At 36.9% G+C, this 14,989-nt stretch overlaps 1 protein-coding gene across 5 annotated transcripts in view; it reads left to right on the forward strand.

Moving 5' to 3' along the window:
- sclt1.S (sodium channel and clathrin linker 1 S homeolog) overlaps positions 1-14,989 on the forward strand; it is a 71,825-nt gene that overhangs the window by 6,043 nt on the left and 50,793 nt on the right. For all 5 annotated transcript variants that reach the window (XM_018243310.2, XM_041579579.1, XM_041579578.1 and 2 more), the window contains 4 exons: positions 3,453-3,496; positions 4,070-4,142; positions 4,739-4,794; positions 13,246-13,375. In XM_018243310.2, the coding sequence (XP_018098799.1) occupies positions 3,453-3,496; positions 4,070-4,142; positions 4,739-4,794; positions 13,246-13,375 (303 nt within the window). The remainder of the gene's footprint in view (positions 1-3,452; positions 3,497-4,069; positions 4,143-4,738; positions 4,795-13,245; positions 13,376-14,989) is intronic.

Here is a 14,989-nt window from a genome sequence, read left to right on the forward strand (position 1 = left end):
CAATATAGTAAATGTAAATTACCCAAAGCAAATATTGCCAATAAACATTAAAACCAATCAGATACAGTAATTTATTTTTGATTAATATCAGACATTCATAACTTCTCCCAGGCCACCCTATTCTACCTGTGCTATAGACATTACCAATTGTTTGAGAGAGTGAGAAATAAATGTCTACTCGTAAATCTACCTAAAACAGCCCCACAACATAATGAGCATTACTATGAGTCTACATCCTATAACTAGTATTTGTGGGAGTATAATTTTCTTTAACCTCTTCATCATTTATGGTTGACCTTGCATTGTGTGAACCCAGTGACCAGTAAGTTTCATCTAAAGGACACTATATTTTACATACAAGGTATTGCCCTGCTTTGTGGGCTGACATTTAGGGGCAGATTTATCAAAAATTAAATGTGATTTTTTTTTTTTTTCCACAATTCAAATTTGTTTTGCACCCAAACTCACACATTTGAGATATATTTTCAAAAACTCGAATGTCTGTGCGTGAATAAAAAAAAAAAATGACAATTTGAATATAAAGATTCGTTTTTTATCCGAAAACTCAATAAATTTTTGATCGATTTGAGTTTTTACTGGGCACCAAATCGATTATTACATTTTTCTCCCCCTGTTTTTCATACGATTTTTTGACATTCGGATTTTTCCATAAACACGCAAACATTCAAAATTAGAGTTTATCTGAAATTAGGGATGCACCTAATCCACTATTTTGGATTAGGGGAAAACATTTTTTACTTCCTTGTTCTGTGACAAAAAGTGACGCAATTTCCCACCTTGCCCCTAATAATTTGCATATGCAAAGTAGGATTCGGTTCGGCTGGGCAAAAGGATTCGGCCGAATCCTGCTGAAAAAGGCCGAATCCCGAACCGAATCCTGGATTTGGTGCATCCCTATCCGAAATAGAAAAACCCTTACACAATTCATAAATTAGATTCTTGATAAATATGCCCCTTAATGTCTTATATTTAAAAAAAGTAAAAAATGTATTCATAACAAAATTATTATCAGCTTTCAACCCCTATTTGGGACAGGGCAAACAGGCTGCATACTAGAAGCTTGTGTGTTTTCTAACCTGTTTTCTAACTTCTGGTAACTCCAAGAGAGCCTTTAAATGGCGGGAACAAAAAAGTTAGTAACCACAGACTTATGTTTTTGAAGATGTTGTGTGACCAATATGGTATTCCCCATTATAAGATATTTAGATATGTGTAAATAAAAAATTATATTCATAATTCAGGAGAAAGACTCTCCCTAGTTACAACATATGAACTACTGTGTCTCTAAACTCCTATTTGAACCGTTTGACCTCTTGGAGGGATTTAAGATTAAGAATGGCTTTAATTTACAGGCATGTTTTGACAATGAACCCTGGCTATACTTATTCAGAAATTAAGTAAACTGCTTCATAAATGGGGTAATTCAGATTGGGTGCGCTCAAACTCAAATTACTAATAAAGTACTGTTCAATGTGGGAGCTTAACACCCCACACATGGCTCACCTTTTACTTAGGTGGGTCCGGGTGCCGATGCCCCAAACCAGTCGTTTTAACACTGACAATTCAAATGCATTCAATCAAGGCTGGTTACTCACCGCTCCAAATCCCTGGCCCGGGTGCAGCGCCCAGAACCCGCAGCTTTGGGACACCTCAGAACCATGCACTTTCCAAATCGGCGCGCGCACAATGGAATCAGCAGGAAGCAGGGAAATTTAAAAAGCAGTCTTTATTCCCCAAACATCACCAGAGTGGTTCCCTTACTCTTTACCACTGTGTTTCAGAAACTGTGGTCACAATACATATGGCAGGAGTGCCCACAAGTTAAACAAAAGGAGTTTTGTGGTATTAAAAATCACTAATGTTAAACAGACAATGTGCTAATACTGGAAAGTCTCAACATCTTATCTTCTGGAAAACCTAAATCGTATATCTAGAACCCGTGGATGACATACAGGAGTATAACCCACTCACAGATGGTTATTCTATACCTCAGTGATACTGTGTGCTGGGAGGAACACCAAAAATTGTCACTGAACACTAGTTTTGAAATTTAAATAAATGCATAAATAAAATGGTATTCACATGCAACAGCATTGTGTAGGCCCCAATACTTAGCACAATAATACTGTGAGATATAATTTTTATAGGAAATATATAGGGATATTGGTCTAAGCTTAAAACCCCCCTACACTTCCCCCTCCCTGTGATGTGATTTAGTGTAAAAAACCCTTTAAAAAATTCTGACCCTTACAGGAGAACTAAACCCTCCACAGTTAAAGCACATTGCAGGGAGGGGGGCAATTCCTGGAAGATTAGGGGGACTTTTGCTAGGGGGTTAGTTCTCCTTTAAGCATCAGTGTCCCCTGTTGGCCATCTGATCCAAGGTATTTAACCAGCATGGGTTAATGTTCCAAGCTTTAGATCTTTTGGTCAGGGATAGTAAGCTTTATTTAGCTTGTGATTTAACCATTTTGTTTTCAAGTTTTAGACCATTTCCTTTTTGTTTTCTCAGCTTCCAAACTTTTTCTTTTTTGCCCCCTTGTACAGGTCCACCCCAGCTCTGTCTTATAGAGCTCACTTCCCACACCCATATTGGGGCATATGGTCATACTACTGCTCAGCACAGTTTTGTTTCTCTGTCTTTGAAATTTAGAGACAGGGTGATCTGTTTTCCTTCTTTGACTATTTCTATGTTTCAAGCTGTCCTCTGTGCCTGTTTAGAGGATTCAAGTTATTATTAAAAACAGTATCTAGTTATCAATGTACTACATTGGGATTTTAGATTAAGGCATCTGTTGCATCAAATGAAATTCACTGTCAACAGTATTTCCTCTTTACTTGAACAGAATCATTTTGCTTGCTGCTACTTGCCATTGATATTTAACTGCATGAATTGAAAGTGAAAATTTAGGCTGAGGGCACATGGAGCATTGGTTCCCTTGCTCACAACCTGCTTTTTTTTTTTTTTGCTTACTGCGTGGATCACTCCATTCCCCAGCTTTGAAAAATACAGCTTCTGCGTGTATGCAAATTGAATGAGCCCAAAAAAGCATTTTCAGGTCCACTTCCTGTATGTATGTATATGTAGATATAGATATATATATGTATATATATATGTGTGTGTGTATTATATGTAAAACTGCAGATTTGTAACGTGAAAAAAAAGCGGTAATTTATTTAACCTACGTTTTGGTCTTAACAGAGACTTTTTCTCAACCTTGAAATGTCTGTTAAATAAGCTACTACTTTTTTTTCACTTTGAAAGACCTGTAAGTTCAGTTTTATAGGATGTTATATAGTTTTTTTTTTTTTTTTATTCTGGCACCCAGGCAATTAGCTTATACAAACGGAGTGCAAACTACACCCCAATTTTATTTATTTGTATATATTTCAGCCTTGTAAAAAAAACTTGTAATATTTTTATTTTTTAGGATGGTGAGTTTTTGAGAGAGGATGATAAGGCAACATCTCGAAGGTAATGTGTGACATTTCAGTGCACAGTATAACATTTTAGCGACTAGCAAAGATTTTTCTTTATAGCATTTATGTAGAATTAGGATAATTTTCAAGCACCTTTTGGAAATTGCTCAGCTGTGCTTCAAAGGATTATATGTGTGCATTAGTAGGGAACTAAAGGTAGAATGACTGGTAATTGCCAAGTTGTCATCCCCCCAGTGATTCTAGTAACTCACTTTCTACATCAAGCCTGTGTTCTCCTATTTTGATCTGTAGCATGAAGCAACTACAATCCCTGGGGGTGCCTAACCACTTGGCACCTATACGTAGTCCTACCTATAGTTCTCCCTTAGAAACCTAGTTTTCCTCAGGACATCTTTCCAGTTGGGAGACTATGTAGAGGCACCTTTCTGTTTCTTGCAGTTCATAGACCTGGCCTGCATAACAAAGATTTAACTTTTGGCAAATACAAATATTAATTTTTATTAAAAAATTTTTTTATTAAAATTTGTTTTTTGGGTGATTTGGAACTTTTGAACACTAATGTGTTTTATTTAATATTTAGTTTTTTTGATGTTTATTTTTACTCTAGAAATTTAAGCCTGCAGAATGAAGAATTGGATAAATACACAGAGGAGTTGATTGAACAACTTCGCTTTTATCAGGTATTTTACAAGTCATAGAGAATTTTAATCCTTTGGAAATTATATAAAGTATATTTATATATAAACTCATATGGACATTGTTTTGACCTTTACAAAACAACATTTTCCAAACTATTAACAAAGCTACAAATGTATAAAATCATTGCCCTAAGTAATCCTGCTATACCTCTGCAGTGTTTCTTTAATAGTTTTCCTTTTACAACTCAATTGTGCCTTTGAGCTGAGGTAGAAGAAGTAATCTTGGTAATGTAGAACAATGCTTTCGCCTATGCAACAGCATCTGCAGAAATGAAATATGCTAATGGGTATTGTTCGTCAGTGCTCAAAGTCACGTTTTAGAGATTAATATTTAGTCTTTAGTGAACAAGTACATTTGTGAATCCCAGGTTCCTATTTCTAGGTATCCAGGGCTAGGATCTCAAACGGCAGAGGCCTCTTGTGCAGCACGGGGGGGAAGTACCTTTATAAGTTATACAAGCTTTAAAAATGTATAACTCAGTCTTGCACTGTGTAGCTCCTGCTAACTTTTAATAAAAACAATTGAGAAATCTCATGTGAACAATATTTTTGTTGTGTTTTTTTTGTGCTTTGAATAGGCTGAAATGGGTAACATACGACTAAAGATTGAAAATGTTACTAAGGAAAATGAAAGGTGAGTGAAATGGACTAGGAAACACTTTTCTGATTCCATGTAGCTCTATTTAGCTTATGTTTTACATAGAAATGCAATAGCTGAACCATAATCTATAACTTTCACCCTTTAAGACATCAAGCTGTCTAGCTGTCTCAGTGCAAAACTAAAGCTGGAGTTCTTCCAGGATCCACTGTATAATGAATATTAATACCATTAGTATTGTATTTTCTCACTTGCTAAAGGATAGGGCACACGGGGCATTCTTCAATTGCAGTTCTCATTAGCTGGACAAGCACCAACACCTCTACTTCCACATTCCATTTACTTAAAGGACAACTAAACCCAAAAACATTAATATGGCTAAAAATACCATATTTTATATACTGAAATTATTGCACCAGCCTAAAGTTTCAGCTTCTCAATAGCAGCAATGATCCAGGACTTCAAACTTGTCCCAGGGGGTCACCATCTTGGAAAGTGTCTGTGACACTCACATGCTAGTGGGCTCTGAGCAGCTGTTGACAAGCTAAGCTTAAGGGTTGTTGCAAATTATCAAGCATAAAATAGGTTGGCCTGTAGTATAAACTGATGCTACAGGGCTGATTATTAAACTCTGATGCTAATTGCATTGGTTTCTGTGCTGCCATGTAGTAATTATCTGTATTAATTACTTATCAGCCTTACTGTATATTGTGACATTTATATTGTATGTGTACTGTATATTGCGAGTGTGTTCCTAAGCTTAGTAAGTGACAGCAGCACGGAGCATATGCAGTGAATCAGCATAGGAGGAGCTACTGGGGCTTTTGGAAACACAGATCTTCCCTGCTAAAGGGCTGTGGGTTCCGTGGTATGGTATAGAAACCCAAAACATAATGTATAACATTTCTAGCTAATTCTTTAGTTAGGCTTTAGTTCTCCTTTAAATGCAAAATACGTGAGAGTTATAGGACTCAACACTTTTAAAATGGAGAAATCTATTTGCCTACAGGCTCAAGTGATGACCTTCTATCTCTGCATGCAAAGTTTTTTGCTTTTTTTTTTGTTGTTGTTTCTAAAAGTCACAATATGTGATGCCTTAATTGTGTATTAAAATAAAATAAACCCAATTTAGTAATATAATGTGTCTGCCCTAGCTTCACATCTCTGAGCTTGTTACTGTAGATCCAGAATACATTTTTGATGTGTCAAGAAAGTGCACTAGGCGCTGCAAAGTTTATTTAAATTTTTTTATGGTAATGCAACTGTGTGGCTTATCGAATATTAACTAATTGCAGCGAATTCTAAATGCACATTGAAGCACATCTTATATCTGGATAATGTAGCAAAGTATCTTACATTTTAATAATTGCCACACTTTTCAAAATATTGTCTGCTTCAAGTAATGGATGTAGCAAATAAAAACATGTTAAATTAGTGTCGCTGTTTGTCTAGAAATCAGATAATCACTGTCCTTAGAGAGATATAATTTTCATTTGCATTTCCAACCGACACGGTGATGTGCTCCAATAGCATCATAGCCAAAGTGCCTGCTCAGTATGCCCACATAACAGATAAGCTAGAAGGAGTTTAATTATATTCATTTGCCATCATATCCTTTTATGAATTTAAAGGGGACCTGTCATCCAGACATAAAAATCTGTATAATAGAAGTCCTTTTCAAATTAATAATGAGACCCAAATTATTTTTTTATGTAAGTACCCATAACTGTTATAGAAGTAATTCAAAATCTTAGCTGTCAATCATATATTACCTGTCCCTCCTCTAGAGGCAGGCCAGGCAATTACTTTCACTTTCCATTCTGCACTTCCAATATAGTCCAAAGTCACTGCACTCTTCATAATCCCCCCTCCTTCCTCACTGCCTATAATTGTTTAGTCAGTGCATGGGCATGGGCATCAGTTCCCCCATTCTGGCACACAAACAACATTTTTATAAGATAAAAAGCATGCCTTAATGCATCAAATTAAAAAAAATTATGTACTGATGGTATAAGACCCCCAGGCCAAAATAATAAATAACTTAAAGTAATGCCCCTTGTGCTTTAAAGGAGAAGGAAAGTCATTTATACATGGGGGTGCCAAAAGTTAGGCACCCCCAATGGTTGTATTTACTCGCCTGACACCATGGGCTGGTTACTTTCCTTCTACTTTAAAGGAACAGTAAGACCAAAAAATGTGTTTTAAAGTAATGAAAATATCATGTACTGTTGCCCTGCACTGGTAAAACTGATCTGTTTGCTTCGGAAACACTACTATAGTTCATGTAAACAAGCTGCTGTGGAGCAATGGCGGAAATTGAAAAACGGCTATATGGCACAGGATAACTAATGGATAACAAATAACACCATTAGACAGACAGAGCTTATTTGCTATCTGCTGTGTAACCTGAGCCTTTTCTCCTTTGAATGGCTGCCCCCATTGCTACACAGCAGCTTATTTATATAAACAATAGTAGTGTTTCTAAAGCAAACACAGCAGTTGTACGAATGCAGGGCAACATTGCATTATATTTTCATTACTTTAAAGCACTTTTATTTTTTGACGTTACTGTTCCTTTAATGGCTGTCCAAATACAGAATATTTCTGTTTACTAACCCTATAATAATCTTTTATGCTTATCTATCAGACTACTCTCTTGGATTGGTAACATGTTCAAATTTAGTCTACAGGCTGTTGGCCCATCACTTACCACCAGCTATAACCAGAATTGGCTCTGTCTTTGCATTTTTGAACAATTTGTATGTCTTTTATTTACTTAAAAGATTTTAAATAACACACAAAAATGTAAATTCAGCCTACCTACAGTTCTGATGTGGAATTGCTGTTTGTTTGCACTTTTATCAGAATGAAAAGTATATTGTATACGCTGCTGGTTTGATATCTCCCCGCAGATTCTACATAATATTAAAGTCTGTGGACTGTGAAGGCCATTCCAAAACCTCCATCCATCCTTTCTATAAGTGGTTGATTTTGAGGTTTGTTTCGGGTCAAAGCCTTGTTGAAATAAACACTCTTTCAGAACGAATTTCTTCTGTGAAAGTGGGGAATTAGCTTCTGATAGCTTTCTCATGCAGATCATTATTATTTAAGCAACACTAGTGTGGACAACTGCTTCACTGGCAGCTAAATATCTTACAGTTTCAAATGTATATATTTTTTAAGATGTTGTATTGAATTTATTAGAAACATTGCTATAATATGAACTTACATGGAACTGACAATTGTATCATAGTCAGTTGCATTTAGAAGTATCTTAATTAATAAAAGCCTTCTTTTTAAGCCTTCATCAATAAGAAAGCCCTGTACACAAGAGCCTCAAATCAAATTGTGCAGTTCAAAATATGGTTATTTACAGTAGACCCCCCCCCCCAAAAAAGAAGTGTGTAAAATCCAGGAAATGTATTGTGCATAGTAGATAAGTGGGACCACAGAGAAACAGTGTAGAATGCGGGATAACTTAAAATTAGGGATGGGCAAAAATTACGCCTATAGACTTGTATGTATGTAAAATTCCGTGCGTCAAAAAAAATTCGACGTGCGACAAAATTTTTTTAACGCCCATAGACTTTAATGGGCGCTGAGTTTTTGGCGAAACGGGTCAAATTCGCCCAACCCTAATTAAAATCCAAGGATGTAAAATTGAGGTTACACTGTATATGCAGTGATATAGATGGCTGTATCCAGATGAAAATCAAACCTAGTGGTTAAAATGTTGAGGATGAAATCATTTTGTAGTTACTACAGTCATCCTTTATACTTTATACTCTACAACTATATAAACATAAAAGCACAGTATTTAACTGTATACTGGAGCACAAATGATGTCAGCCTTCCAGCTAGGGGAAGGCCATCTCCAATAGACTCCATTTTAATCAAATAATTCACATTTGTAAAAACAATTTCTTTTTTATCTGTATAAATATGGGATCCATTATCCAGAAAGCTTAGAAAAGTGGAAAGACGTTCTCCCATACACTCCATTCTAATCACATAATCCAAATTTATGATTTCCTTTTTCTGTGTAATAATAAAACAGTACCTTGTCCATGATCCAAACTAAGATAGAATTAATCCTTATTGAAAACAAAACCAGCTTATTGGGTTTATTTAATGTTTAAATTGTATTCTTGTAGACTTTAGGTATGAAGATCCAAATTACGGAAAGATCTGTAATTTGGATCTTCATACCTAAAGTCTACAAGGTATGAAGATCCAAATTACAGATCTTTCCGTAATTTGGATCTTCATAACTAAATTCTGAAGATCCAAATTACAGAAAGATCCGTTATCCAGAGAACAGTTTGCATCTTCAGCAAATTGCAACTTTTGGTTACAAAGGTATTGTGGCAATACCCGGTGGCCCAACGGTACTGGTTTAGAATTTACGGTATGATTTACTCATTTTTCAATATCTCGATTCCTAAACACTGAGCATAACTTTACTTTATAAAAACACCAGACAAACTGGGGATTATTTATCAACACTGGGCAAATTTTCCCATGGGCAGTAACCCATGGCAACCAATCAAATTGCTGCATTCATTATTGTATTTGTATATGGCTTTAAATAGCTAATCACTGATTGGATACTATAGTTAACTGCACATGGGCAAATTTGATAAATGTTAATAAATGAGCCCCAAACTCAATTTGAGTTATTTATTGTGATATGACCGCAAAAACTATTGCCAGAGCATATAAAACTAAACACATCTCAATTGATATTGCCAAGCATAAGGTTGATTGGATTATGGCTCAGGAGAAAATGTCTCCCTGGTTAACATACAGATACGGTAACAATAGCCTGATGGCTAATGAGATAGAGCTAAGTTACTGTGTTAGGTTTCTGTCCCTTGGTTTAGTTTAGATTGATTAAATTGCGTATGCACTGGCGGTTAGTTGAAAGATACGTGATGGGCAAATCTGTCCCGTTTCGCTTTGCCGAGAAGTTTGCGAAACTCAGAAAAAATTCGGGAAATTGAAAAAAAAATTGCGAAACTCATTGAAGTCAATGGGCGTCAAAATTATTGTGACACATGACAATTTTTACACGAGCGACAATTTTTATACGCGTGACTTTTGTCCAAATGCATTGAAGTCAATGGGCGTCTGAATAATTGTAACGCGTGACAATTTTTATGTGCGCAACAATTTTAAACAGGCAACTCTTTTATCCAAATGCATTGAAGGCAACGGGCGTCCGAATAATTTTGACTTGCGACAATTTTTATGCGCGCAACAATTTTTATGCGCACAATTTTTACATGCGCAACTTTTGTCCAAATGCATTAAAGTCAATGAGAGTTCGAAAAATGTTGACGTGGGACAATTTTTACAGGCGCAACTTTTTTGTCCAAATGTATTAAAGTCAACGGGAGTCCAAATAATTTTGACGTGCGGCAATTTTTTTGTAGCAGCGAATTTTTCCACTGTGAAATTTGCTGTTGGCGAAATCCGGAAATTCACTGCAAATCCATGCCTGTCCACACCCATCACTAGTGACTATTGGTAAATTCTGTATTGTTGAACACTGTCCTAATATCACTGCTAATGTAGTTGAGTGTAGTCTTGAGTGCACTGCCTAGTAGGGTTATAAGTACATGTGTAAACAGGAACGCCCATCACTGACTTTTTCTCTTTTTCCTCTTTCTTTCTCAGTTTCTCTTGTTTTTTTTCTTCAAATTTATTAACAATAAAGAAAACCTTACAAAAAAAGGTATTTGCTATTCTACAGTATAACATACTGTATAGATAAATATAAATTTCACAATATAAGACTAATTAGTAAATAATATGGCATGTTAATACATGGCAGCTCTGAAACCAGTGCAATTAGCATCATAATCTGATAATCAGCCCTGTAGTATCATCACAAACCTTGTTAGCTGCTTGATAAATTTCTCAGACCTCACTGAGCATGTCCAGTGACACTAGCACTCCTAACAAAATCCAAGATGGGGAGCTCCTGTGACAAGGCCTGGGTCATTACTACTAGAGATTCTGAAATAAAAAAAAAATTAAATTTCTGTCTTAAATAATGTTTATGGGTTTAGTTCTCCTTTAAGAATATCCCCATCCCATTGATTTTTATTGTATCTCTGTATAAATGAGCTGGAGAGATGAAACTTTTGACTGTTTCATGTTCATTGTATCCTAATGCTAAAAATAAACGGAAAAAAAAACCGTTATAAATAAAATTGTAACATAATTAGCTTCCAATAGCCACATATCTCGAATTTTGATAATGTGCCACTAAGAGATGTTTTTTAATTACTGAAATTATAACCATCTACATCCTACAGCCAGACTCTGATAGTTCTTGAAATACCTGTTGGCCAGCGGCACCCAAACTTTTTGCAACGAGGGCCAGATTAGGTGAGGTGAAAATGTGTGGGGGCCGACCATTCAGCCCGACATTCTTTGAACCATTAACATTAAATTACAGAAATTGAGTAATCGTAGCAGTAATATTTGGGCACATTAGTGAAATGATCTGCCACTTGGTCTATACTGCTGCCTGTGTGCTGAAGGTGTTAGCAATAGACATGTACTGGAACGTAGTGACACCATACTTCTTTTTTTTTTACTTCTTAGTTTACTGTACTGGCACGTCAGTACGTCTATTGACACCTTCAGCGCTAAAGAAGTATGTGGAAACAACGCGTCTCTACGTGCCAGTACGTGTCTATTGCTAATTCCTTCAGCACACAGGTAGCAGTATAGACCAAGTGGCAGATCATTTCACTAATGTGCCCAAATATTACTGCTATGGGATTCCTGATCGCACTGTGCTGGGGGGCCTTATTATTATTAATTTCATGACGGAGGCTGAGGGCCGGTTTAAATTTGAAAACAGGCCGCAATTGGCCCCCAGGCCGCACTTTGGACATGCCTGCTGTTGGCAATTTGGAAAATGTGCTTTAATGATATCTGTATGGTCCTGTGTGGTGCTCTGATCAAGGGATATCAGGCAACCCAGTCCACATTAATTTGTCATTGCAGGTGCTGGTCTTTGGGTTCTGTTCTATTCTTAGATCTTCTAACCATGAGTGCCTGCACACATTGACAGTTTATTTAAGATTGACCTTGCTCTCCTTGTATTTCTTGTAGGGATGCACCACTAAATCCATGATGTGGTTTGGGATTCAGACAAATCCCAGGAATTTCTGTAGTACATAATGAATCCAGTTGAATCTAGTGTTTAGCTGAACTGAACGATAACCCATATGCCATGTGACTTTAAAGTTCAGGACAATTGAACTTGCCAATTTTTTTGTTCTCAATTATTTTTCTCATATGTCAAAGGAAAACTAAAGCTTAACTAAAGAAGTAGGCTAGAAATGTTGTACATTATGTTTTGAGCTTCTGTTCCAGCCCCGTGCAATCATAACACGTTAGCAGAAAAGATCTGTGTCTCCAAAGATGCCCCAGTAGCTCCCCATCTTCTTTTCTGCTGATTCACTGCACATGCTCTGTGCTGCTGTCACTTACTGAACTTACGAAGTGATTCAAAATATGCAGTACACATAGAATATAAATGGCACAATATAAGGCTTAGTAATTAATACTGATAATTACTACATGGCAGCACAGAAACCAGTGCAATTAGCATCAGAATTTAATATTCAGCCTTGTAGCATCAGCTTATATAACAGACCAACCTCATTTTCTGCTGGATAATTTGCTACGACCCCTAAGCTTAGCTTCTCAACAGCTGCTCAGAGCCCACTGAGCATGTGAGTGTCACAGACACTTTCCAAGATGGTGACCCCCCAGTGACAAGTTTGAAGTCCTGCTGTTGAGAAGCGGAAACTGTTTAGCCACATTCATTTTTAGGGTTTAGTTCTCCTTTAAGATACAAATTAGGGTCTTGACTTTAATGCATTTGGACAAAAGTCGCGCTTGTAAAAATTGTTGCACGCATAAAAATTGTTGCTAGTCAAAATTACTCGGACGCTCGTTGCCTTCAATGCATTTGGATCAAAGAGTTGCCCGTTCAAAATTGTTGCGCACATAAAAATTGTCACGCGTCACAATTATTCAGATGCCATTGAGTTCAATGCATTTGGACAAGAGTCACGCGTATAAAAATTGTCGCTCGTGTAAAAATTGTCACGTTTTGTGACAGGTATGGGACCTCTTATCCAGAATGCTCGGGACCTGGGGATTTCCGGATAATGGATCTTTCAGTAATTTGTATCTTCATTCCTTCAGTCTAGTGGGAAATCATGTAAACATTAAATAAACCCAATAGGCTGGTTTTGCTTTCAGCAATGTTTAATTAAATCTTAATTTGGATCAAGTACAAGGTACTGTTTTATTATTATAGAGAAAAAGGAATTCATTTTTAAAAATTTGGATAAAATGGAGTCTATGCTAGACACCCTTTCCATAATTCTGAGCTTTCTGGATAACGGGTTTGCAGATAACAGATCTGTATCTCAAATGATTGCTTTTATTTTATAGGCTTCATGAGCAACTTAAGGAATCTTTAGAAAAGCAGCTGGAATCTATTCCCTCTGGTTTCGCCACTGATGCATTTACTGAGCAAGAACAGATTAAAAACCTACAAGAACAACTGCAACTTGCAAATCAAGTAAGCTTGAAGGAAGGACTTATTTCTCTGTTGTTAAATCTTTTCCAATCAAGCAAATACATATTTTCATTTCCATTGCTGCATGTATATACCGTATTTCTATCACACATTTTCTGCTTAAGGGTTAATACCCGTGTTTAATGTCAAGCCAAAAAGGTAACCTTTTGGCTTGACATTAAACACGGGTATTAACCCTTAAGCAGAAAACGTGTGCTGGAGTATTTAGTTCGGTCTGAGTAGTGGAGGTGCTGTCCTCCTATGCCCCAAGCATCGTGCATGATATTGAGAGACCAGCTGTGCACCTGCAACCTTTTGCTGGATACCGTATTTCTAACAAAGCCAATGTCACTGTGATCATTAAAAGAAAAGGAAATTCTAACAAACGGGCCTTATTATGACTTTGGTAAGTGCCCTTTTAGCTTTGCTGGCACAGCTTTCTTAAACTCCACAGATGCACACTATCTCATGAAACATCTGTGACCTTTTAAATCAACTCTTCATATATGGTGTTAGAATAGAAATGATATCTGGAGTACGCAAGGTTCAGCAGGATTCTGTTCAGTTCTCCAGCCGCAAAAATACATTGAATGTGAATTGTTTAACCAACAGTGCCCCCTGCTTGACTATAATATACTTTTTAAAGGAAGCTCATTGTAACTGTATGTTTTTACTGAAGATTGAAATTACGAGGGATGCACCGAATCCACTATTTGGGATTCGGCCGAACCCCCGAATCCTTCGTGAAAGATTCAGCCGAATACCAATCCAAATCCTAATTTGCATAAACAAATTAGGGGTGGGAATGGGAAAACATTTTTTACGTACTTGTTTTGTGACAAAAAGTCACACAATTTCCCTTCCCGTCCCTAATTTGCATATGCAAATTAGGATTCAGGTTCGGCCGGGCAGAAAGATTTGGCGAATCTTAGTGAAAAAGGCAGAATATCGAACCGAATCCTGGATTCTGTGCATCCCTAGAAATAACTATATTTTGCAAGAAACTGGAGTTGTCCACTATGATTCTGTTTATTGGTAAGTGACACATTGGGGCAGATTCCCTAAAGGGCGACGTGACTAACGCTAGCGAAAATTTGCCAGCGTGACGTCATTTCGTAACTGTGCCAATTCCCTAACAGGCACAGGGGTCACTTCGCTATTGAAGGAGATACACGCTAGCGTTGGTTCGCACGCTAACAGGCCAATTTTCGCTCTGGCGAACGGACATAACTGCACAAATTCACTAAGATGTGGATTTTACTGAACGTTACCTCTTGCACCAGACTTGCCTTCGCCACCTCAGACCAGGCGAAGTTCTTCCTCAATTTTTAGTTGAAAAAGTCCCAAAAAACACTGGCGTCTTTTCCTTTTTTCAGGGGGATAGCCTGCAAAAGTCCTTAATTTTTTTCAGGTAACCGGGTTCCCCCATACATTTTCTAACATTAACTATACAGTGGGCTCATGTGTAGGGCATTATAACAACTCTATTGTCTTTATTAAGGTTCCCTGGACTTGTAATGTAATGTATTTGCTGCAACATATACGTCCATTCAACATTCACTTCCCGCCGTATGCAAATTAGCCACTTCGCAGTTACAGTTTATGAAAAAAATATCA

Source organism: Xenopus laevis, chromosome 1S (assembly GCF_017654675.1).
Source record: "Xenopus laevis strain J_2021 chromosome 1S, Xenopus_laevis_v10.1, whole genome shotgun sequence".
Classification (NCBI taxonomy): Eukaryota; Metazoa; Chordata; class Amphibia; order Anura; family Pipidae; genus Xenopus; species Xenopus laevis.